The following is a 27347-nucleotide window of genomic DNA, read 5'->3' as shown; positions in this document are numbered from 1 at the left end:
ATCTGCCTACCTCACCCTCCCAAAGTGCTGGGATTACAGGCATGAGCCATTTTGCCTGGCCAAAAAATAAATAATTTTTAGAAATGAAAATGAAGGCCAGGTGTGGTGGCTCAAGCCTGTAATCTCAGCACTTTGGGAAGCTGAGGCGGGTGGATCACGAGGTCCAGAGATCCAGACCATCCTGGCCAACATGGGGAAACCCCATCTCTACCAAAAAAATACAAAAAATCAGCTGGGCATGGTGGCACATACCTGTAGTCCCAGCTACTCAGGAGGCTGAGGCAAAAGAATCACTTGAACCTGGGAGGCAGAGACTGCAGTGAGTCGAGATCTCGACACTGCACTGCAGTGTGAATGACAGAGTAAAATTCCGTCTCAAAAAAAAAAAAAAGTTTTTTTTAAAAATTGAGAAAGGCTCACCCAACTTAATCAGACCTAGAAATATCCTCAGAATCTTCTGCTCATTAAAAAAATACAATAACCTCACCTAGGAGGGTGAAGGTCACAAGGTATGAAGTTCAGGAGTGCCTCTCTATATTTTACCTGGTAACAAAAAGTAAGGATTCTCCATCATGAGGGCGCCGCACCTCACCTCCAGATCCTTTAAATACAGTTGTGTTAAAAAAGCCACTCTGAACACTGATGAGTTACCCTCCTACTGAGTCTGGAAAGTGGGGTCACAATATGAGAAGGATCAGAAAGTAGGAGTTAAGACGTCCGGAGCTGTTTTTAGATGTGTATCTTAAAGGCAGAAGCAGCAGTGAAAACAGCACCTGGTAGAGCAAGGATTTGTCGAAACCCTCAAATGTAGAGTGGGGAAACAGTGCCACACTTGAAAAGTAGCCTGTGAAGTGTGATCAAGTGTACTAAACGATCATGAAAAGCAGGGGAAGAGGCCTCGGAAATAAAAGAGGCAGATGCTTCCCTATTCCTTGAATAAAACCAATAAAAACAATATATAAATTTTCTGCTAGGCCAGATGTGGTAGTTCATGCCAGTAATCCCAGCATTTTGGGAGGCTGAGGTGACAGGATCAATCACTTGAGGCCAAGAGTTCAAGACCAGCCTGGGCAATACAGGTATTGATCGACTTATGACCTATGCAACTTACGACCATTCGACTTTACGACCACAATCGCTAGCCACGACTGCTCCGCTCCTGGCAGTGCAAACGTTGCCCAGCTGGGCGTACGACAGTGCAGACCACCTTCCTGCAGCACTACCATCTCCGCGTGCACCATTTCAACTGTTATCCCAGACTCAGTACAGCAGTTTGTGTTTTGTGTCTTGGATATTTTTCATCAAACCCTTCCCAAGATGTCTAACAAGAGGAAATTGTCTTTGTCTATGCCTCAGCCTGCCAAGAAGGAAAGAAAGGCCATCGATCTCGACACGAAAATGAAGGTAATTAGGCAGTACGAAGGAGGAAAGAAACTGAATGTGATCACACGTGATACGAAGTTATCACACTCGACTGTGTCGAGGATTTTGAAAGATAAAGAAAGAATTTGTGAAGCTGTGAAAGGTTCTGCACCCATGTGATCATGGTGTAGAGATGATACAAATGGCATAAAATGAAGAAATAAAATTATGATATATAACAACAATGAAAGAAAATTATAATAATATATGACTTAAAGATTTTTATAACATCATTTCACAGAACTGTACTGTACATATAGCCTACTCAACTTACGACCAAATTGTGTTACGACAGGTCTGTCAGAACCAATCGTGGTCGTAAGTCGAGCACTAGCTGTATAGCAAAACCTTATCTCTAACAAATAAATAAATCAGCTGGGTGTGGTGGTGTGCATCTGTAGTCCTAGCTACTTAAGAAGCTGAGGCACGAGAACTTGAATTCAGGAGGTGGAGGTTGCAGTGAGTTGAGATTGTGCTACTGTACCCCAGCTTCGGTGATAGAGCAAGACTGTGTCTCAAAAATAAATAAAAAGAAAAAATAAAAATTTATAAGCTATTTGGGACTAAGTAACTAACAAAGGCATATAATAAGGAATGCAAACCTTCTCTTTGCGGGGAGGGAGAAGAAAGTATATTAGAAAATTTAATCATATAAGTGATAACATGAATTTTCCTTGAAATGTTCCTTATAAAAACATATCCTTTTACAATCCCCCAAAAATCTTATGCATAATATTCTTTACTCCCATTGCCCCATGAATAAAACTGGAGTTTAAGCATTCTCTCTCACCATGCTTAAAAAAAAGAAAACAAGATCTTCAAATCTCTCCTCAAAATTAGAGGCTGAGCTATGGGGTAGGGGAGAAGATGTCTACTGTGCCCAGCCAGAGAGCTCAAGGGAGATGTATGTTTTCATTATACCCACCCAGTGCCTAGTATTTCATTTAAAAAAAAAAGAAAGAAAGAAAGTCTATAAGTGCTCTCCTTAGACTAGTCAAATTTTAGAAACGGATACAAAACATTTTAGTAGCTACTGCATTGTGTTTTAATGGCACGCTGCATCTTATATTTGTGCTTTGAAGCAATTTAAAGTATACAATCTTATAATCACATTAAGATAGCAGGAACTAACTTTATGATGAGAGTCAAAAACTAATTAGAATGGTAAGTTTGTAAGGAATCCAGTAGCATGTTAGCTGAGCCCTGAAAGGCTGTAATAAAGAACAGAATTGTCCTTTTTGCCTTATTTCCCTTAAAAACTTGCTTGAAAATAGAAAGCTAAATTTAATTTTTAAAAAGTTAGCAGCAGGGACAGAATGGTAGGTGAATTTTCCATGAAAATGTTCCTATGGAAAGAGTTGGCTGGGACAATAAATGGAGTCAGATCCCTCCCAGAGCCTGGGCTGCTACTGTACCTGGGTGACTCTGCATCAGCTTGAACGATGGTGATCAGAAACTTGATTTCTATTAATTTCTTTAGAAATAATGCAGTTTCCTTAAATTCACTGGAAGTAGAATTCTGAAAAGTATGTGAATTCTGCGACACACATAAGAGGAATGTGCAAATGTGTTATTCAAAATTGTTTTCTCTGAAAATAAGCTAAAAATAAAAATAGCCTGCTTACCTTCTTTGCTCCTTTTGTTTAACTCACAAGCACACAGTTAATACCTCTTGACAAAAATCTTTAAAAATGTGTTTAGTATTTTTCTGAATAATCTAAAAATTTGACTTCACTTTGACTTGATCATCTTTGATTTTGGTTTCTTATATGAAGTCTATGAAACAGCAAACTTACAGAGAAAGGTACTGTGTGTTGCTTCGCCAATAAATCTTAGTAAGTTTTTGTTGCTGTTGTTGTTGTTAATTTGAGACATTAAATTTTTGATGTAAAGAGAAAAATCAAAGAACACTAGTTGGGTACTGGGTGCCTAGCTGGGTGATACTATGCCAGTGCTTGGAGTATAGTTCATTAACTTCTAGGTCTTCAGTTCTGCAGGGATGATCTCTGTGTCCCATGATAAATCCTTAGGCCATTTCCAGCTTTTGTATTTAAAAAAAGAATCTGACCATTTTCAGCACAATCTGTGCTTCCCCAGTTCTGTAAAAAACCTGCACTAAACCAGAAAAACTTCTGAAAAAGAAATCTGTTAACCAACACTAATAGGACAAGTATCTATTTGTTAAAGTGAAATAGTCTTCTAAAGGTTAAAGAAGACATACCCAAAAAAAGTGTGTGTGGGGGGGTGTTATTGTTCATTCGAACACTCTTTTAACTCCAGTTTGGAATTCATGTTAAATATAACTTTGTATGCATATATAGCATATAAAAATGTAGGTATTATTTAAATAGAATAAGTGTTCTGGGAAAATAAAAACTCACATCAGGGTTTTTTTTTTTTTCCTTGAAATAACCAACTGATTTATTATGAAAACGGCTGTCTCTTTCAATTTTGGTTAAAGAAAAGGATTAAGAGTCACTAAGTGCATTTCCATGACATTTACCCAGCAGAAGGTAGAATAAAGTCTAAAGAAAACACCAGGTATTGAATAGATTCCCAAACCCACCAAACAAAAATAACTTTTTCAGGTACCTCCCATTTCACCATCTGAAATGCTGAAAGGTAAATGTGTACTGAGACAAAAGACAGGTGCCCTTTCATATTAAAATGACGTGTGAGCAACACGCATAAGAGGAATGTGCAATTTGAAAAAGCCTGTGTTAAACAAAACACCCAAGTTCTCATCAGCTTCTCTATTATTTTCTCAAGCAACTGAAAAGGAACACCTTCTGCAACAGGAAGCACAGGCATTTTCCTAGGTTCAGAAGTGCATTTCTGAAACGTGTCCCTGTTTAACTTTTATAAAATTGTGGGGCCCCAGACACTGACAAATGAGCTTCATTACATTCAAGGCTCAACATATTGGCTGTGACAATCTGTTTTCCTTGAGGAATGATATTTGCATATGAGAAAAAAAAAAAAACAACCCAGAATCAAGATTCCTATCTTGTCTTCTGGTTTCTGTTATATTAGTTCATGAAAGTTCACAGAATTTAGATCTGGAAGGAAATGAGGTACTTTCAAGATGAGGAAACTGAAACCTAAAGGCCAGGAAAGAGCTGAGATTATAAGACCCCTGACTTGTCTACAGATAGAGTAGGTGGCTGTACCTCTGCATAGGTTAAGGCAGCATACAATACCATAAGTTTTGAAATCTGAAAGAGCACACAGCCATATACAGGCTGAATTCACCTATATGAAATCGATCCAAGGCCAAAAAGCTAAGCGTTCTGAGAGCTTCCCAGTTTCCCCATCTATAAAATAGAAATACCATTTACTCCTACAGCACTGTTGTGAAACTCAGAAATAAACGCATTGCATGCCTGGGAAATGATACATACTCAATAAGGGATATTTAATTTTATATTTACAAAATTCAAGGTATTTCGGATTTTATAAAGAAATGTAAATAATATACAGTTAAAAATCGGTCCTGTTAGCTATTTTCTCAGCAATTAATTGTGGTTTTGGGGTAAGTGGATGCCAATCCTGATGCTGATTTTCTTAACATTGTAAAGTAAAAAACTACTTTATAGGCCAAGCAGACTAATCTATTCTATGATATCCATTTGGTCCTGTCAATTCAATCAAATAAGTAATCGATATGGCAGTCTCCATCCTACTGAATTGCTTGGACTGAATTAATTGAATATCTTTTTCATTATATATTAAAAAGACCAAGTGGGTTCCTTCTTTCCTCCTCTAAATAATATTGCATATTCTCTAATAAGTATCTGTGATAAAAACAATATTTGCTAAAGCATATAGTACTTTCCGTGTACCATACTTTGCTCTAAGAGCTTTATGGATATTACCTCATTTAACGTTGACAACTTCCTAATGAAGTAGTTGCAGTAACTAGGCCCACTTCACCCAGTGTCCTCACAGCCAGTTAGCATGTATCTCAATCACCACTCACCCTCTCTCTCAACATGTTAAATTAGTGCTGTAATAAACCAGGGTATCTGGTCAGAACTGGGCATGGAGATTGCAAGTGTGAATTACCACTTACAGGACAGACAATGGTGTTAACACACAGGCTAGCCCTTCTCACCCAGAAATCCAATATAAATAAACCAAAATATCCTACTATAAAAGTGAGCTTTAGTGTAAGTAAAAAGTTCAAAGTCAAAAGGCAATATTTTATTTGGCTGTTCTGACTTTTCATTTCTACGTAGTGTCCTTTCTTTACCTATGTGACTGGCTACTTTTTCCTCAGTTTCTTTTGCAGAGACCTCTTCCTTTATCTGTCACATAAATGTTTCCCAAGATTTTGACTTAACTTCTCACCTGGCAGATATTCCTCTTGGCTCATATGGCTTCCACCACAACTCATAAGGGAAAGATTCCTAAGCAGCTATACCTCAGTCTCCATCCTAAGCACCAGAGTGGGATACAGGATATTTCCAACTGGCGGTCTTGCTCAGCACTTCCCACCTAAATATGTGCTTCCTGTTTTGCTTTCTGGAAAAATAGTGACTCTTACCTACTCAGGTACCCAGTCACCAGTGTCTCCAGTTGGAGAGATTTCTTGGACTCTTCCCTCTCTGTGATTCCCTGCCTACCCCACTCTGATTAATTACATCTGCCAGTTCTGTCTTCTAAAATCTATCCAGCAGTCCTCCCAGTTTATCCCCACAGTGGTGGTCTACCTTACGTTAGGTCCTCTTCCACCTTTTACCAGGACCAGTTTTGAACGACTGTTGCTCTGTCTTACCTCCTATGCACTCCAATTTATTGTCCATGCTGTAGAGAAAGAAAACTTTCTGGAAGATAATTGGATCATACCACATGTTGGCCCCACAGTACTCAGACACTCTCTTCACACCACACTGTGATTGAAGGTTTTCCTCTCTGTCCCACTCAGCAGTGCTATACTGAGGATGGCTTTGAGCCTTCTCATTACTGTACCCCAGAGCCTAATACATTAGTGCTACGTGCTAACAGAGACTTGTTCATCAAATGAATGAAACTACTTTAAATACTTCCTTTTCATTAAAAAAATAGTACATAGTAGGGTTAACATAAGAGTAATCTATTTAGTGAGACAGAGAGTTTATACTGTTTGCATTCTATCTATTCTATATTTTCTTGTCTAATGAATTAGAATATATACTTTTGAAAAGAACAACATATTTGTAAAGTATTTAATACTAGTGCCACTTACCATTCTAGTCTGCGAATATTTTGTTTTACACTTCTAAAATTAGTAACATGATAATGTGATTGAGTCTTGTATTTTGTTGCTCAAATGAGCATTATTTTAACATTTAAAACATATTTCTTACAATTCTATTATTCTTAGTTATGAAGATTTTTAATTGAATTATCTTGAGCATTCTGAATCTATTATTACTACTTTTTTTTTTTTTTTGTGAGATGGAGTCTTGCTCTGTCACTCAGGCTGGAGTGCAGTGGCATGGTCTCAGTTCACTGCAACCTCTGCCTCCCAGGTTCAAGTGATTCTCTTGCTTAAGACTCCTGAGTAGCTGGTACTACAGGGGCATGCCACCATGCCCAGCTAATTTTTATATTTTTAGTAGAGATGGGTTTTGCCATGTTCGCCAGGCTGGTCTAGAACTCCTGACCTCAGGTGATCCTCCCACCTCAGCCTCCCAAAGTGCTGACATTAACAGGTGTGAGCCAATGCACCCGACCGTATTTTTATATATCCTTTAATGAGGAATTGATATTCTACCAAAATACAGTTCCTTATTATCTTTAATAATTCCATTAAAACCACAAATTTTATATTAGTAGCAGTTAATTTTACCATTCAGGATAAGATGACCAGCAGTCAAATCCAGTTATTCTTAGGCAGAACAAGAGAAAGTAGAAAGGGTGAAGATATTATTATTCCATACTTTTCATATAACCCAGCTTTGATGGATGTATGAATAAAATAAAGCCCCCCAAAGCAAAGGAAGGAGAATGAGGTAACGAAGACACTATAAAAATCCCATGGCATCCTTAACTTTGTACTGTCATTGATAATTTATGTGCTAACATAAATAGAATTATGAAACACAACTCATTTAGTAATTTATTTACTTAAATGAGGTAATAATTGATAGGTTTTGAAGTCTTTTCTAGATACAGGAAAAAATATCAACTTATTTTTAAAATAAAAATAAAAATATTCCAAAGTCAGACTAAAATGGAGTTAAAGAAAAATAATAAAAATAAAAATAATAGATAGATTTAGAAGTCTTTTCTGAATATAGGAAAAAAGATCAACTTATTTTTAAAATAAAAATAATAGACTTAGAAGTCTTTTCTAAATATAGGAAAAAAGATCAACTTATTTTTTAAATAAAAATAAGGTAAAACTTTTAAAACAAAATTTGCGCAACTATGTACAGAATGGTTGCCTACATTCCAAACACTGTAAATCTTAAGCATGTGTTTCTAAACAAAAACTCTCCATCACAGGTTAAAATGACTCCCTTCTCCATTAATGAAAATAAGTGCTATACCCCCAAAGCATCCTGTTACCAATCCAAATTACTTGTTTTCCTCTTTGGAGGTGGCACAGAAACATCATGGTTTGCATAGGCAGGTGATGCTTGCCGCCTCCCTCCAGTCAGGACCAATGACCCCTTCAGTGCTGCCGTAGCAACCTGCATAGAGCTCACTCACTGCTTTCCTATTATGTATTATTTTACATGCTGGATATGTATGAATGAGGCCATCTCTCCCACCAGATTTAGAACTTTCTGCTGTCTCCACTTGTACATAACAGCCATTACATTCAAAGAGCTGTGTGCCAAACAAGCACTCAAGAGCAGACTATTTAATTTTATTTGATGATTAATGCTTCTGGTCCATGTCTTCTCACAGGCTTCTAATAAAATTTGAGTAGACTGGGAAGAGAGACCACTGTGTTAAATGAAATCCTTAAAAACAGATTAAAGTCTCTCGCTCTCTCATTACTTTATCATCCCTGAAGGGCGGATGCTAAACAGGTAGGTACTGCTGGGTAGAGATGCACAGGAGCATGGCTCTAGTGAAGACAGGACTCGTAGGTTATCAGCAAACTAGTCTGAGACCAGGTTTAAGGACAAGCATAGACTGAGAGACACCAGAGTTTCAATCTCAGCTCCACTGCTTTCCTAATACCTGCCCTGTCCATGTGCCCTAACCTTGCTCTTTTCCAGGGATTTACACATGTGATGAGAATATGTAAACCACTTGAAGAGCTACGTTCATGTTCAAACGTAAAAAAGAAAACCTGAGATTCATACAAGTTAAGTAGTTTGTCTTAAGTTCACCAATCAGCCAGGGGCTAAAGACAGATTCAAACTTTTGTTTTCTGGACTTCAAGTTTGGTGATATTTCTATTTTATTTTCTTATGTCTCAACAGTTACCAGTATAGCTCATATTCACGAGCTATTTGATCAGGACTTATAACTTACAGGAGAGGAGTCTTCCTTGAAAAGTGTCAGTGTGCTCTTAAATTATTTATTATCTTGGCATCACTAAGCCCTATGCTTTATCTAACAAGGAATCTAGATTGGGGGGGGGTCTGAAATGGAGCTTTAGGTGGAATAAGCTATTTAATTAGTAAGTACAGATGTGAAGTCATGAACAGCAGCATTCACTCATCTGAAGTTAAGATCTAGCAACCACAAGCACCTGTGAACAAAAGGCCACCAGGACGTAGGGCTGTCACAAAGCCCCTAATTTTCTTTGTAGGAATATCCTCAAACCACTTCAGAGTCTCATTCAGTAAATGAAGATGAAGATTCAAATTAGAAGCAAGAAATACAGGAATAGTAGCAAGAAATGATGAGGCAAGTAAGAAAATGAGAAAGGACAAAATCTGCAGTCATTTAGGATCGCTCTTTGTGGAGGGTGTGTGTACATATGTGTATGTGCATTTCAAATATGTAATCAAATATAATTAATGTAATAAATATGTTATAGTATTTGATATTAATTACAGAGGCTTCATTCATTGAGAGAAAAATTATTAAATGTGTAGTTTCATAAAGGTAGGGAAAAACGTACTTTGGAAATTGCATCAGAATTGCTTAATATTTTTAAGCATCTGTATGATTAAACTTCCTTTATGTGCAAAATTCAGATATGAATAATTCCTAAGAAATGTGACTACCTTAAGTTTACTAATTTTTTAAGATTAGAGGTGTATGGTTTTCACATGAATTAAAATGAATACTATACAGGATTACCTACTGGCCCTCAGAAATTTATTAGAGAACAGTATGTCAATTGGTGATAGAAAATATTTCCAGATTCATTTGAAACAGACTATTTTTACATACTCCAATTACTTTGAAAAAAAAATCTGATTTTATCTTTATTTTGCGTTTTTAAACTTCATCATTAAATTTTAATATTCTGCAGAACACTGATAATGTCAGCATCACAGTTCCATTTTAATGCCATGTCACACATAACACCAGAGTTCTAGTTTCTTCTTTGACTCTTCTAGACTAGACCCAACATCTGGTTCTGGGGCACCATCTAGTGGCTGTAGGAATCACTGATGCCTGAATCGTATTTGCTTGTACTGCACTTGTAGATATTACTAGAGCATTTATTTTTTTAGAAAATAGAGAATTCTAAACAGCAAAACCAAATTCACAAAATTAGTGTCTTCTAAAATTCAAATGCAACTCAGTTAATAAGCAATAGAATTCTTAACATGAGAATATCTGTAGTGCATACTTGTTTTGTATAGCACAGATTTAAATGACCATATTAATTTTAATGGCAATGCATATTCATTTAAGTGCTAATATTTATTTATGAATATAAATATTTATTTAAATACTCTGTAAACTGCTTCATGTACAGAGACTCGCAATTTAGACAGTGGATGTAAATAATTAACCTGCTGACAATAATGTGTATATGATGGCTGAGATGTACTTTTTCCTTTTTAATGTGCCTGATTAAGCACAGGCAGGTGTTAATAAACTCATTTAAAAATTCCTGGTGGCCGGGTGCGGTGGCTCAAGCCTGTAATCCCAGCACTTTGGGAGGCCGAGGCGGGTGGATCACGAGGTCAAGAGATCGAGACCATCCTGGTCAACATGGTGAAACCTTGTCTCTACTAAAAATACAAAAAATTAGGCTGGGCATGGTGGCGCGTGCCTGTAATCCCAGCTACTCAGGAGGCTGAGGCAGGAGAATTGCCTGAACCCAGGAGGCGGAGGTTGCGGTGAGCCGAGATCGGGCCATTGCACTCCAGCCTGGGTAACAAGAGCGAAACTCCGTCTCAAAAAAAAAAAAAAAAATTCCTGGTCATATCTTCATGTTAGTATCTGAACTGTACATTCATGAAAATATACTTATTTTTAAATTTAGAAAGGTACTCCTTGGCATTTCTTTTTCTACTCTAAATTCTTTGCTAATATCTAGAAAATGTTCCTCTTTCAAATACCTACAAATGTTTAAACTACTGTCTAAGTCATAAATTAAAAGATGGCTGATCAGGTACTTATACGGTACAAAAAGATCAAACATTAAAGGTGAAATTAACTTTCTCAAGGGAAGTTTCTCACTGATACTTACTCCCCTCCCATAGCGTGCATAGCTCTCGTAAGTCAACTGTTAAATCCCAAACTCCAAACTAATTGTTACTGGTCACACACAAGTAACTTGCTCAATATGCCTGAAGCAAAGGTAAGGCTAAGAAGATATTTACTAAGAGCCTGCAAACCAACCTGATTCCCTATAGAACTAGTTTTGATTTCATTTTGGACACTGTTATAAAATCTTACACATGATTATAAATCAGAAGTCAGTATGGGCTCATTTTGAACTAGTAAGAGAAAATCAAGTGAATTTCACTCTTTCTTTTTAAAAATAATGTTATTTGACTGGTAATAGTTCAAGGATGCTACGCCTGTACATAGTAACTATCTCTCTGCTGAGTGGATGAATGGATTTGACATATCTTGGTTTTGGGCAGGTGTTTCACAAGGACATTTCGATGTAGCTGTGAGACAGAGAAATGTGAGCTGGAAATAGCGGAGCTAGGTGGATTTTGGATACTGTCTAAAGAATTAAGATGCAACTGAATGGAGGCCTCTCAGGTCATGTCTTAGGGTTTTCCTTGAACCCATCCTATTCAATCATTCATCAATTATCTGGCACAGATGCGGAAGCTGAAACAGAAAGCAAAATTAATAAAGGCAAAGTGGGTGGGGAGAACTTTCAAGTCATTTCAATTTATTAGAAAAAGAGCCCAAATCAAGAAAATGAATGTAGAAAAATTATTTCTTAGACTTGAAAAAGTACGTGCAACCCTCAGAATAATGATTCTATCCTGTATTTCCAGCCTGTGCCTCAACACTTTCAGTGGTCAGAAACACTACTTCCAAGCAAAGCCATCGGCTCCAACCACATATATAACATTGCATTTATAAGAAATTATGATAGGTACAAGAAATCTTTACCTATAATTTCTTATAAATGCAATGTTATATATGTGGTTGGAGCTAATGGCTTTTAAAAGAAAGAAAAAAAATTTCTTTCTTTTAAAAGAAATCTATTATAGATACAAGGAATAGACAAGATATAGTTGTCAGCGTTGATTTAGACAACCTAATAAACTGCTAAAAAAACCTAATATGATTTTTGCATATACAGGCATATCTTATTTTACTGCACTTTATTGGATTTCTAAGATATTGTGTGTGTGTGTGTGTGTGTGTGTGTGTGTGTGTGTGTGTGTTTCACACATTAAAGTTTTGTGGCAATCTGATGTCAGGCAAGTGTATAGGAGCCATTTTTCCCAATAGCATGTGCATCTCTTTGTCATACTTTGCATCTCTGTGTCACACTTGGGTAATTCTCGTAATATTACAAACTTTTACTACATTTCTTATGTTAATCTGTGATCAGTGATCTTTTGATGTTTCTACTGTAATTGTTTTGGGGTTCCATGGACTGTACCCAAGATGGCAAACTTAATGGATAAATGTTGTGTGTGTTGTGACTGCATTACTGACCAGCTGCTACCCCATCTCACACTCTCTTCTTGAGCTCCCCCCATCCCTTGAGACACAACAACATTGAAATTAGGCCAGTTAGTAACCCTGCAATAACCCCTAAGTGTTCAAGTGAAAGGAAAAGTCATATATCTTTCACTTCAAATCAAAAGCTATAAATGATTATGCTTAGTGAGTCAGGCATGTCAAAAACTGAGACGGCCTGGAAACCAGGCCTCTTGAGCCAGTTAGCCAAGTTGTGAAAGCAAAGGAAAAATTCCAGAGAAAAATTAAAATGTTATTCCAGTTAATACACAAATGATAAGAAAGCCAAACAGCCTTACCGCTGCTTTGGAGAAAGTTTGAGTGGTCTGGATGGAAGATCAAACTAGTTACCACATTCCCTAAAGCTAAAGCGTAACCCACAGCAAGGGCCTAACTCTTCAATTCTGTGAAGGCTGAGAGAGGTAAGAAAGCTGCAGAAGGAAAGTCGGAAGCTAGAGAAGGTTGGTTCATGAGGCTTAAGGAAAGAAGCTGTCCCCATAACATGTAAGTACAAGTTGTAGCAGCAAGTGCTGATGCAGAAGTTGCAGCAAGTGATCCAGAAGATGGCTAAGATCACTGATGAAGGCAGCCATATTAAACTACAGATTTTCAATGTAGACAATACAGCCTCCTACTGAAAGAAGATGTCATCTACGACTTTCCAAGCTAGAGAGGAGAAGTCAATGCCTAGCTTTAAAGCTTCAAGGGACAGATTGACTCTCGTTAGGGGCTAATGGAGCCAGTAACTTTACATTGAAGGCAAGGCTCATATACCATTCTGAAAATCCTAGGGCCCTTAAAGAATTATGCGAAATCTGCTTGTGCTGCATAAATGTAACAACAAAGCCTGGATTTTTACAGCATGGTATACTGAATGTTAAGTCCACTGTTGAGGCTTACTGCTCAGAAAAAAAGATTCCCTGAGAAATATTACTGCTCACTGACAATGCACCTGGTCACCCCAGAGCTCTGATGAGATGTATAAGGAGACGGGTGTTGTTTTCCTGCCTGCTAACACAACATGCATTCTTCAGCCCATAGATCAAGGAGTCATTTTGACTTCTAAGTCTTATCATTTAAGAAATACATTTCATAAGACTATAGCTTCATAGCTAATTATTCCTCTTGTGAATCTGGGCAAGGTAAATTAAAAAACCTCTAGAGAGGATTCATTTTAGATGTCATTATGAACATTTATGATTCATGATAAGTCAAAAATCAACACGAACAGGAATGTGGAAGTAGTTGATTCAGTCCTCATCAATGACTTCAAGAGATTCAAGACTTCCATGGAGGAGGGAATTGCAGAAGTGGTGGAAACAGCGGGAGAATTAGAATTAGAAGTGGAGCCTGATGATGTGACTGAATTCCTGCAAGCTCATGATAAAACTTGAATGAATGAGGAATTACTTCTTATGGATGAGCAAAAAAAGTGATTCTTGAAATGAAATATATTCCCAGTGAAGATGCTGTCAACACTGTTGAAATGACAATGAAGGATTTAGAAGTTTATATAAGCTTAGTTGATAAAGAGCATCAGAAGATTGACTGCAATTTAGAAAGTAGTTCTACGGGTGGGTAAAATGTTAGCAAACAGCATCATGTGCTACAGGGAAATCTTTTATGAAAGAAGAGTCCACTCATGTGGCAAATTTCATTGTTGTCTTATTTCAGGAAATTTCCACAGTCACTGCAACCTTCAGCAACTACCACCCTGATCAGTTATTAGCCATCAACACAGAGGCAAGACCCTCCACCAGCCAAAAGGCTCAGATGGACTGTTAGTGCTTGTTGGCAATAAAGAGCTTTTTAATTAAGGTATGTACTTTTTTTAGACAATGCTATTGCACAGTTGAGTATAGTATAAACACAACTTTTAAATGTAATAGGAAAACAAAAAAATTGTGTGGCTTGCTTTATTGTGACATTTACTTTATTGGGGTGGTCTGGAACTGAACCCACAATATCTTTGAGGTACGCCTGTATTAAGAGAAGTCCATTCACAGGATGTCTTCCTTCAATTTGTGGTATCAAAACTTAAAGGGACACAATGATCAGTTGGAGACATGGCTGAGAAAACTAGAGGTGTTTGATTTGGAGAATTAAGATACTAGTTGGTTCGTGACAGTGTTGAGAGGAATGCTGGGGCTAGAGAGTGAAAATTACAGCATTATCATTAGAGGCCATTCTGCCCAACCAGAAGGTTTCCAGATCTAAACAGCACTGTAAGAGACTACTGGACTTTGTAAGAGAAGAACTCTGCCTTCAGATTGTGTTGCAGAAGAATAAGTGATCACTCAGAACATTTACGGAGAGTTGGTTAAATTACTAATGTGGGAACAATAGTCAGCCGGAAGTGTAAAAGAGATAATAACAGCTGCAATCACCCAGTTGTTAAGAACAAATTTTTAAAAATACATGTAAGTATGCACCAAAACTGCATAGCAGTGACTCGCTCTCTATGAGGTATGACATGCAAAGGGTTCCCCTACTTAGGAAACACTAGACTGTAACATATAAAGTCCATTTGACCCTTAGATTCTGTGATTTCATTGTATTAATAAGCCAAGCTAATTAATTCTGCTTTAGCGCAGCATGCAAGCTTTAGATTGTTTTGAATAATAACGTATACGTGGTATCTCCTTTGCTCTCACGGTATACGTTAGAACCTCTAAGAAAAAATCCTATAATGCCATGGAGTTAAATCCTTTAATAGTACCTGACTAAAAATTTTCCTCCCCTTCACTGTTCATCACTTGGATAAGAGGAATAGAGGTATCTGTGTGAAAATGAGGCTAATATGTATTCCAGAAAGCTCAAAGAGAATAGGAATAACTCAAAATATGTGATGATTCAGTACAGAAAGCCATTTTTTAAAAACAGAAATGCTCCTATAAAAAGTGAGTAATATGGCCTAATCATACTTCCTGCTGTGATCTGTGCTATCTACTGGTAGGATGTTATATGCTTATTCAATTTCCATGTCTTTACACTCATTCTTTGCCTTACTAATAAAGAAACTGACTTAAAAGCAGAGCATAAGAAACAGAAAAAAAACCTCTCATTGAGAAGCTCAGAATCATAGAGAAGAATCTAGAATAAGTAGAAAAAGGAGCCTGGGTGCAGTGGCTCACACCCGTAATCCCAGAACTTTGAAAGCCCAAGGTGGAAGGACCACTTGAGCCCAGGCGGTCAAGACCAGCCTGGCCAACATAGTGAGACCCTGCCTCTAATTAAGCAGGAAAGGGAAAAGAACAGGGAACAGAGAGGAACATGGGCTAAATGGAAAAGGATGCTAATTTCAAGTATTTTGACACCTAGTATGGGAAGCAGTTTACAGGGTACAGTTCTTTTCACATGTCTGAGATGGGAATCTGTTACATGTGAAGTTTCCAGTCAGTGGCAGATGCTGTCAAGGAAAGACACTGGATGGGACTCAGCTGCTGTGAGGCGTGCTTTACTGGGAATGTGTGAATGAGTTTTCCTGCTCTATCAGCTTCTTTGGGCTTCACACAGTCCACTCACCACTTTTTAAAAAAGAGGTGGTGGAATTGTGGGGCCCTCCTCCTATCTTCAGTCTCTTGCCAGGGCCTTCCACTGGGGGCATCCAGGAGAAACTGAAAGCCCAGGAGGCCAGAGGATGCCAGCTGAGGGACACAGAGGGCAGAGGATGGGGTGGGCAGGGGCTAAGTGCAGAGTCACCAGTTCATTTCCTAGACAGATGGGGGAATGGTGGCAAATGCAGTTAATCAATTGTGTTGTCAATTTCCTATTCTGTAAACTGTCAATACTAAAACTCTTCTCCTGATAGATAAAAAAAGCCAGTGTGAATCAAACGGAGTTATGCCTGAATGTTTGTAAAAACTTCCCACAATGCTACATATATGTGTATGTGTCATTTTTTATTCATCAGTTGTTTACCTATTTGCTATTTAGGGGAGATTTTTGTTGTTGTGTGTGTTTGTTTTTGAGACGGAGTCTCACTCTGTCACAGGCTGGAAGTGCAGTGGTGCGATCATTGGCTCACTGCAACTTTGCCCCTCGTTACACGGTGAGGCAAGCTATTCTCCTGCCTCAGCCTCCCGAGTATCTGGGACTACAAGCACGCGCAACACCCAGCTAATCTTTGTATTTTTAGTAGGGACGAGGTTTCACCATGTTGGCCAGGATGGTCTCAATCTCTTGCCCCCATGATCTGCCTACCTCAGCCTCCCAAAGTGCTGGGATTACTGGCGTGAGCCACAGCACCTGCCCGGGAGACAGTTTTGAGGAGAGAAAAAAGCATGATCTAAAGGAATGGATAAAATACTAACTTTAAGAGAGAGAATAATTTTGCTCCGTTTCTTCTTTGATGCGCCATGCGGACATTTTAAAAACTGATAGACTATATAATGATTACATGGTGATGCTGATTATGAGAAAGACTACCAGATCACTGTGTTTCCAACATTTTAAAAGCTCAAATACTTCATTGGTTTCTCAAGTTCACTAAGATTTAAGCCTTTTTCAACAGAGGGAGAGAGAGAAGACATTCTGCCTAGAAGGAGGGAACTGAACTTGAGATGTACACAGGACGAATGAGTACGAAAGGCTCCCGAGGCGAGTGGCCGGCGCTTTACAGATTCCCACTGGCTCACAGGTGAGAAGCCCTGCACAGCTGTACCTGTATGTGTCCTCCGGTGAGCCTTCAGGTGAGAACTTTTTGTGTACACTTTGTTGCATCCCTCAAAATCACATCTGTGGATACGCCGTTTTCTGGAGTCTGGGGATTCAGACCGTCTCTGGCGTCTTGTGCTCTCAATACTAAATGGTGAAATTGAACTGGAAAAAGAAAAAGTGGAGTTACATGGTGAGATGCACAGCACCCCATTTTGGCTCTAGTGGCATGGGAGCATTGTCTCAGGCACTACAGCTTCACAGACTCAAGGCCACCATGACCACAGTTCCTGCTACGACTTTCTTGGGCAGATCTCATTTTTGAATCCTGAAAGGCAGGCAGCATGAGTTACGTCTGGTGAAATACTCCAAGTGAAAGAAAGGCAGGTCTAGAACAATAACAACAACAACTGAAAGTCGCTGACAGCAGTGGTCAGTGAGTATGTCCTCATTATCAGAAGAAACGTTCTGGTAGGGGTGAATCACCATCTCACAGTTCTGAATTTCTGAATATCCTGATAGAGAAGATTTTAAGAAGCCTTGCTACAGACAAATGACAAAGTGACACATTTAATAAGTAATCAGAGGGTCCGCACTGCATGTGACAACATATAAACTCCTGTAAAATCACAAGGGTACATTTCAAAACAAGTGAGGTCAAGCTGAAAGACGTGACATCAGTAACATGAATCATGACAAGCTATTTCTGTTTGGTGAAACGCACCTGACATTTAACTTTTCTAGTTGGAGTTTCTTTGTGGTGAGGAACAATGTGCACTGTCTTTAAAGATTAGCTGTACCACCATTATTAAAAAAAGCTGTAACTGTGAAACGTGGCCCTGACTTGCATGTTGTTTAATCTGAATGCCCCAGTGGAAAAACAGGATTAGTCTGTAACGTCAGGTAATTGATTAACATGTACTTTAAAAAATCTTAATCTCTTTTGATTCACACAGAAACAATATGACTCATCTTTTTTAGTTATCCATGACGTTCTTTAAAATTACAGTGAGATACGATTTAAAAAGCAGTCACTCATATTTCTACTCCGCAAAATTTACCACAGTTAATATTTTGACATGTTTTCTTCCAGGTTGTTCACATTTTGACGCTTTTAAAAATTAGTTTTTATTAGTGAATCACTTCTTTTAAAAGTTGAACATCACCGATAAAAATCAATTCCTCCCTTGTTTTCCACCATGATCCTGGCCCTTTCTCCTCCTTCCAGGTAAAAGTCTCTATCCTGAGTTTTCTTTACATCTTTCTAATTCTTTTAAATTATGTTTACCTATACATATCTGCATTTACAGACATTCATTGTGTGTTTTTAAAGTCAGACGAATAATATCATGCTGTTTATATCGTTCTGCAAATTGTTTTATTCCTATTTTTATTCAACATTTAACATTTGAAATTTATTGATATAAATGCCATAATTCACTTATTTGAAGTGCTATATACTTACAACTTATCAATTTTAAGATCTTTTAAAAATATTTTATCCGTCTCTAAAATCAGAATGCTTCTCACAATTGATGGCTTATTATAATTTTACTGGCATACATTTTTTTATTAGTGGTACATAAAGTAATGGTGCATTTTACAATTGATGACATTTCAACTTAGATCAAGTGTCAGTGAACTTTTTCTGTAAAGGGCTTGTTAGTAAATATTTTATTTCAACACTGAGGACCACACAGTCTTATAATGTAACTAATCAATTCTACAACTGTATCATGACAGCCAGCTATAGTTTATATATAAACAAAGGAATGTAGTTATGTTCCAGTAAAACTCTGTTTACAGAAAGTGGGCCGGCCAGGCACAGTGGCTCAACCCTGTAATCCCAGCACTTTGGGAGGCTGAGGCAGGAGAACTGCGACCAACCTGGGGAAGAAGGATAAACCCTATCTCTACAAGAAAAATAAACAAACAAATCAAGAGTGGGCTGTATTTTCTCTATGCTCTGGAGAAAACTATGCTGTAGCTTGCCGACTATGGAGTTAGATGAAATATGGTAGGAGTCCAGTGAATTTTCATTGCAGAGTTTTAAAAATCCATTTCTCAAGTGATGGACATAGAGATGACTTCTAATTTGCACTTTTAAATTGCTCCAGTGAATTTTTTTCTGAAAGTCTCTTTCTGCACACGTGTCTTAAGTTTTCAGCGTACTTTGTCCCTTTTACTAATAAATCAGGCAAAGGTTTATGTTATGTAAGGTCAAGTATAAATGATATTTATCTACCTGTGTCTCTAACAGTTTTATGAAAGATCTGCATTAGTAGAATGGAAGAAAATACGTTACATGTGGCCAAGCCACTTTTTCTTTCAGCTTTCTTATCAATATGGATTTGTGGTTTTCCACATAATTGACTCACAGTTACAGGGATTGGAGTCTGTCATGAAAGGAGTCAAAACAGTGTGACTGGCCTGCCTCATGTGAGAACAGCTGTAGTCACTCCTGTCAAGGTACATTTTTTTTACTGGGTTTGATGCCCATAAACAAGTAAGACTGTGAGGCGATAAGAGAGCAACAGTAATTCACTTCTGGAATAGGTAGTCAAATAAATATTGATCTTGGTACTTCCTTTCTTTTCCTGAAGAAAAGGAAGTCATTCATAGTGTTGTACAATGTTTGACATCTTTTAAAAGTGAGAAAATGATACAGTATTTGTTTACCTGCAAGTTATAACATAAAGTCTATAATAAGAACACTTTCTTTTGTATAATGTTTTCTACACATGAATATGTAGAAGTCTAAATGTATGCATAAACCCATACAGGTTTTTGCTGAGTTTCATTGATTTTAGCTATTTATCTTGCTATTGGTATATACGGAGAAAAGTTAAAAAAAAAAGGCAAACAACCAAAAAGAACCCCTGAAATCAGAACTCAGTCAATAGTGACTGTTTCTTTAGGGATCAATGAAGTAATCCTGCAACACAGCCCATCGACCACTTAAATATATGGCAGGCAGAGAAACAAAAACACAGGCTACAGAAGGCCATGAAATTGCTTCACTGTGAATTTTGAATTTACATCAAAATGAAGACAGGTGGATTGTCTTAATGCTACAGGACCTCATGCCTGGTTTTCCTCATTCTAAAATAAAATGTTGGCTGGGTGTGGTAGCTCATGCCTGTAATCCTAGCACTTAGGGAAGCTGATGCAGGTGGATTGCTTAGCTCAGGAGTTCAAGACCAGCCTGGGAAACATGATGAAACCCCATTTCTACCAAAACACACAAGAATTTGCCGGGCGTGGTGGCTCACACTTGTAATCCCAGCACTTTGGGAAGCTGACGTAGGCAGATCCCTTGAGCTCAGGAGTTCAAGACCAGCCAGGGCAACATGGTGAAACTCTGTTTCTACAAAAACATACAAAAATTAGCTGGGCATGGTGGTACATGCCTGTAGTCCAGCTCCCTGGGAGGCTGAGGTGAGAGGATTCCTTTAGCTGGGGAGGTGGAGGTTGCAGTGCACCAAGATCATGCCACTGCACTCCAATCTGGCTAAAAGAGTGAGACCTTGTCTCAAAAAAAAAAAAAAAAAAAAAAAAAAAAAAAAAAAAAAGTGAAGTGAAATGTTTTAGAACACTGTGAAGAACAAAAACCTAAAGGTACCTGTACAACAAAAATAATTTTTAAAAAAGATATATGCAATGAATAATCGTACCTAATAAAGCTGGCTTTGAAATGACATTCAATGAGTAGATTTTTCCCCTTGGTTCCCCTTTCTAAAAGGCAGAGGTATCCTCAGATGTCAAAGAATCCCGAGCTAAGCTATGCCTTTCAGAACTGCAGAGTCGATCTCTTTGGGGAAGGGTGGGAAGGTTAAGCAAAGCTGAGATAAAAGGGAACCAGAAGTGCAGAACCTGAAGAACACAGGAAAAGGAGAGGTCAGTCCAAGCTCCAAGAGCGCTGCTGTTGTGTGGGGATCCCCAACATAAATCCCCAGTTGGTGAGCACTGTAGGCGGAGACAACCATGGGCTGGGGGTTTGTCTGAGCCAAGTCCATGGTTGGAAAGGTGACAGGCGAGGTACTGGTATCAAGTAATTTTGTATTTCTAGAACCTAGTACATTGTGGGCATTCAAAAAAAAAAAAGATGTTTGCTAAATAGAATGAATGAAGGCATTAAGCCTGGTATTCCTGATTTTTAATTTTATAATTAACTTATTCTTAATTGGTTAATTAATTCTTACTAGGATCCTTTGATTGTAAGTCTTCAGACAATGGGCACTCCATTCCATACTCCTACACCAATTTCCCTGAATTTCTTTTTTTTTTTTTTGACACAGGGTCTTGGTCTGCCACCTAGGCTGGTGGCCGTGGTGGCATGATCATAGCTCACTGTACTCTTGAACTCCTGGACTCCAGTGATCCTCCCACTCAGCCTCCTGAGTAGCTAGGATTACAGGTATGCACCACCATGCCTGCCTAACTTTTTAATTTTTTTGTAGACATGAGGTTTTACTTTGTTGCCCAGGCTTATCTTGAACTCCTGGCTTTAAGTGATCCTGCCCCAGTCTCCCAAAGTCCTAGGATTACAGACATGAATCACCACGCCTGGCCAAGTTTCATATTTTCAGTGCTACACAAAGTGGCTAGTGACTATCAGGGAATCTGGGTAACCATTAAAAACACATAGATATAAATGTCACTGTTATTTCCTCTAAGTTCAGGAGCAGGGCATTCCGAAGTATTTATTAAAATTTTCAGTGGGAGGCCACTGATAAATGTGTAGGATGCTGGTGAACGAAAGAACCATAGTATTTCTTTTGACCCTAATACGCATCTAGATAAATTGGAAAAAGTGAAGGAAAGACCCTTACTGCTGGCAATATCATCTTGCGTCATCTCACTCAGAGCTCCCCATGAGAAGGGGTGTTGGTAACAGAACAGCTGTCACGACACTGGCTGTTTTCACTCTGCCTTACCTATGCTTTCTGAGCAACATGCCCTTTGTTTAGAAAGTACTTGAAGAATCCTCACAGGCATGAAACCTGACTCCTCTGCTTCAAAAACTGGCCTTATTTTACAGAATGGGAATTGCAAGTAACTACTGCAAACACCAGTAGTGCATTCTTCGAATAATCTTTAGCAATAAGCTTGGTATGATGAAAATGGTTGAAGTAAAACAGTTGTTACTGTGTTCCCAAATTCCATACTAAATACATCTGTACAGCCCCAAAGAATAATAACTAAAGGCCACTTCTTTCCCCAGAAGGTTAGACCATTTAGAGTAGTGGATGAACACCCGAGGGGGCTCCACGGGTGCCACCCTGGTAATAATTAGATCTAGAGAGAACAAATGAGTGAATCATGACTTTGCTTGCACAATAGTCCCACTTGGAATGGGAAGTTAAATTAGAATTAAACCCAGAGAGGCTCAAAAAGTCACATCCAAGAACAGCTCTATTTAAATAGAAGGCGTCGCTTGGCTGCCAGGAAAGAAATTAGGGTTCACTGTAATCAGTCGGTAACAAAAGACCATTCCTCATGTGTGACCTTAGCATGATGAGATGTCCTTCACTGAAACTGGAGTCTTTATAGCCTTAAAAAAAATTAAAAAGGCCAGGCCAATCTGTCAAGCCTAGAAAAAGACATACACATCCCAGATTTGAAAACCAGAGCAGAAAACACTGGAATTGAGGGAGATTTAGTAAATTCACATATGCAATCTCAACAGAATTCCAAGGGGCACAGCTGAGGATAATAGTGATATTTACAGAATGCTTGTGTCAGGCACTGACCTTAAGCTTCAGAGCAACCCTCTGAGGTTGACACTACTATCCCTGTACACTGTATCCATCTTTTACAGATGAGGAAACTGAGGCACAGAGAGGCTAAAGCCAAGGCCAAGACAAAGTCTATGGCTATACCAAAACTCAGACCCGAGTGGTCGATTCCAGAACTAGATCTTAATTCCAATGTTGTGCTTATTCAGATGAAGACACAGATGAAGACCATCATATGATAGTTACAAACCAAGATAGGATAAAATGGGAAAAAGCAACAAAATATCTGTAGCATTTACATTTCCCTTTTAACCCATTTATATAAAACCACAGCATATATAAGTGTTCTTGAATATAGCCTACTATGATAAATACATATGCTTTTCTTTGAAAAACTTTAAAAAGGTAAACTGTTTTATAAGTACTGTCAGGTGGGCATTCAGTATACTTACTATTAATCTACCAAAGAAAATATTTTCTTCTCTTTTTATCTTTTTTAAAAAGAGACAAGGACTCATTCTGTTGTCCAAGCTGCACTGCAGTGGTATGATCATAGCTCATTGGAGCCTCAAACTCCTGGGCTCAAACAATCCTTCTCCCTTAGCCTATTGGACAGCTAGGACTACAGGTGCATGCCACTATGCCTAGTTAATTTTTTTTTTTTTTTTTTTGGGTAGAAACGGGGTCTTGCTGTGTTGTCCTGGACTGTCTTGAACTTCTGGCCTCAAGTGATCCTCCCACCTCAGCCTCCCAGAGCATTGGGATTATAGATATAAGCCACTATGGTGAGCCAGTACATATTTTCTTAAAGTTGTTATAAACTACATATTTCCAAGGGAAATATTTTTTAAAGGCTGAGTTTGGCAGTGGTATATGATAATGTCTTCCTTGACCATTAAGGCCACAAAATTAGTCTCTTCCCTGTCATCCCACTTTATTTACAATTGTATCAAAAAGAATTGAGCTGGCTGCATGACAGAATTACCTTCAGGGAAGTGGGAGCATTCAGTTTACAAAGTATATTTTGTACTGTATCTAAAGTTTAATGTTATTTAAAATAAGACACTGAACATCACCTACAGAATTCTGAATCAACTTCTAACAGAATAGTTGCAGGGAGAACGACTTCCTTGTTAGTGAATCAAATGCCACCCTGGGAGTGAATGATCAAGACCATAAGCAGAGCAACAGTGGATTCGACTTTCAGTTAGCAGGATTTACATGCATCTCAGTAAAAGAGATTCTATTCACACAAACAAGCCAGATAGCTGCATTACTTTGTAGGCTTCTGCTGAGCCAGTAGATGGCTCTCAGAAGCAGGAATCTTCCTATTTATCTTCCATACTGCAATAGACTAGTGCCTGTCAAACCATGTCAATGTCTCTCCTATGATATTAATGAGGGAAAAGGCGCTGTTGGGATACTTTCACTACCATATCCCCAGCAGCTCCATTTGGAGGTACAGCAGGTTCACTGGCATCAAGTTCCTCTCTCACTCCTGTCTGTAGCATTTCACAGAAAAATGCTTTTGAACAGATTGAAATTATAAGATTAGTAGTTGCCACCCATATCAGAAGCTGTGACTGAGACATTATATCATGTTCTAATTTGGATTCAATAAAAATGTTTTCACAAAATGTATAAATCAAGAGCAATACATTTGCTAAAATGCGTCAAAAAGCTCAATTTTAGCATCTATTCAAACTAGAGTTTGGCAAGTTTTTCATGTGAACAGAATGTGTCTAAAATGTATGTTTAATTATTGTTTTACTTTAATAAACAAAATCTCCTACTTAACTAATTTAAAGATAAGGGTTTGCAAATGAGCCTTTTTGGGGGCCCAGGGATGGATTCACGATATATCATGATTTTACTTAAATATAAGAGCAGCCACTATGTATTTTTCCACATCACTTTCTAGACCATTAAAAAACCTAAAACTATTACAGGCTTTCTGTTCTCTTTTGATTCAACATATTTCAGCAAGCAAGATCACAAGCTGTATTAAGCAAAAGGTTTAAAGATAATCAAAACAGAAAAAATGAATTAGTAAAAGTTTGCTATGATTGGCTTTATCGAACTTTTATGCTGAAATTAGACTCCAAGTTGAAAGAGGATTGTTAGCTAACAAAATAAATATGTTTCAGATACAGCGTATCTATTCAAAATAGTTACTCTGAGGGGAAAGCCTTATGCATTGCAAAGACTTTACCCCATGAAATCAATTCATAATGTAGGATGAAACAAGGTTTCTGAAACAGGTATGGATGTCTGGATTATACAGGACATACCCATGGAATGGAAGACACATAACTTACTTAAATATTTAGAGGGATTTTCCCACAGAATTTCTTCAGAAAATATTGGGGTTTAAATTATGTTTTATGCCAGAAGATGTAGCTTCATGGATTACATAAACTTAAAAAAAAAAAAAAACCTTTCTAGGTCAGAATAGGATTAATTATTTTAATCTGAATGCCTTAAGGTAAGCCCTGCCCTCCTCATCCTGGCATGGGCCCAAGCCTTGCTCCATTGCTTTAAGAGAACAGCACTTTGTTTTATCTATGTAGCTCTTGAATGCATATGATTTTGGGACTCTCTAGAATCAAGCTAAATTTTAAAAATAAGTTATCCTTATTTGACTACAGATAAACATTAAGATACTCGAGTGAAGAGTGTTATACCTATCTATTTATGCAGACAACAAACATATGAAAAAAGCTCATCATTGCTGGTCATTAGAGAAATGCAAATCGAAACCACAATGACATACCATTTCACGCCAGTTACAATGACGATCATTAAAAAGTCAGGAGACAACAGATACTGGAGAGGAAGTGGAGAAATAGGAACACTTTTACCCTGTTGGTGTGAGTATAAATTAGTTCAACCATTATGGAAGACAGTGTGGTGATTCCTCAAAAATCTAGAACCAGAAATACCATTTGACCCAGCAGTCTGATTACTGGGTATATACCCAAAGGATTATAAATCGTTCTACTATAAAGACACATGCACACGTATGTTTACTGTAGCACTATTTACAACAGCAAAGACTTGGAACCAACCCAAATGTCCATCAATGATAGACAGGATAAAGAAAGTGTGGCACATATGCACCATGGAATACTATGCAGCCATAAAAAAGAATGAGTTCATGTCCTTTGCAGAGACATTAATGAAGCTGGAAATCATCATTCTCTGCAAACTAATACAGAAAAAAAGCCAAACACTGCATGTTCTCACTAAGTGGGAGTTGAATAATGAGAACACATGGACACAGGGAGGGGAATATCACACACCAGGGCCTGTCAGGGGGTGGGATGCAGGGGAGGGAGAGTATCAGGACAAATACCTAATGCATGTGGGGTTTAAAACCTAGATGATACGTTACTGGGTGCAGCAAACCACTATGGCACATGTATACCTATGTAATAAACCTGCACATTCTGCACATGTATCCTGGAACTTAAAGTGAATAAAAAAATTGGGTCTTATACATGTCTGTCTAGAAGCCAGTGTTACACAAGGATGCCTGAATGGGTGATGGGAAAAGAAGGGAAGAAGGAGGCTGGAAAGCTCAGTCTACCCTATGAGGAATTTACCAACTACATACACAGGAACCTCACCATAACACCGCTCTAAGGCAGAATTGAATAGGAGGTAATATTTTCCACTTCAGAAGAATCTTAATATAAAGCAGTCCTACGGATATTCCTAGACAAGGACAGAATGTAACGAGACTCCATGCTTTAAAGACGAAAACATATATAAGATGTTTCAAAATACATAGTTCTAATGAGATACTATAATGCACTCATAAAATAAACTTTTGGATTGGGCATGGTGGCTCGTGCCTGTAATCCCAGCACTTTGGGAGGCTGAGGCAGGCAGATCACCTGAGGTCAGGAGTTTGAGACCAGCCTGGCCAATGTGGTGAAACCCTATCTCTACTAAAATACAAAAATTAGACCTGTAATCCCAGCTACTTGGGAGGTGAGGCAGGAGAATCACTTGAACCTGAGGGGCAGGGGTTGCAGTGAGCTGAGATTGCGCCACTGCACTCCAGCCTGAGTGACAGAGTGAGACTGTCTCAAAAAAATAAATAAAATATAAAATAAACGTTTAACATGACCATCAAAACAGGCCTCCATCTATTTTATGCTGATCATTAACCAGATCTATGTTACACTAGAGATTTGTTTTATTAAAGAGCACTGAAAGTATATCAGCTAACTATGTGGTACTTAAGCTAACATGAATTATTGAAAGTTTTTATTGCTTGGGTAGGATTATATAAATAAGACCAAGCAGAACTCACTGGTAGTTTTTCCCTCGAGTTTGTGTTACCAAAATGACTGTCTGAGGCCATGTGTAGGCATTTTTCTCATCATAAGATGTCTAGGTATTTGAATTTTGGAGAAAAACAAAAATATTCCCACCTGAGACAGATAATATTTTACC

At 38.1% G+C, this 27347-nt stretch overlaps 1 protein-coding gene across 17 annotated transcripts in view; it reads right to left on the bottom strand.

The window, feature by feature from the left end:
* The window catches only part of KLF12 (KLF transcription factor 12), a 466131-nt gene that overhangs the window by 13472 nt on the left and 425312 nt on the right, over positions 1–27347 (bottom strand). For all 17 annotated transcript variants that reach the window (XM_074387618.1, XM_074387623.1, XM_074387613.1 and 14 more), the window contains one exon: positions 17153–17310. In XM_074387618.1, the coding sequence (XP_074243719.1) occupies positions 17153–17310 (158 nt within the window). The remainder of the gene's footprint in view (positions 1–17152; positions 17311–27347) is intronic.

Source organism: Saimiri boliviensis, chromosome 16, assembly GCF_048565385.1.
Source record: "Saimiri boliviensis isolate mSaiBol1 chromosome 16, mSaiBol1.pri, whole genome shotgun sequence".
NCBI classification, from domain to species: domain Eukaryota; kingdom Metazoa; phylum Chordata; class Mammalia; order Primates; family Cebidae; genus Saimiri; species Saimiri boliviensis.
The sequence above is the reverse complement of the archived record's forward strand: the minus strand, read 5'-3'. Positions and strand labels throughout refer to the sequence as shown.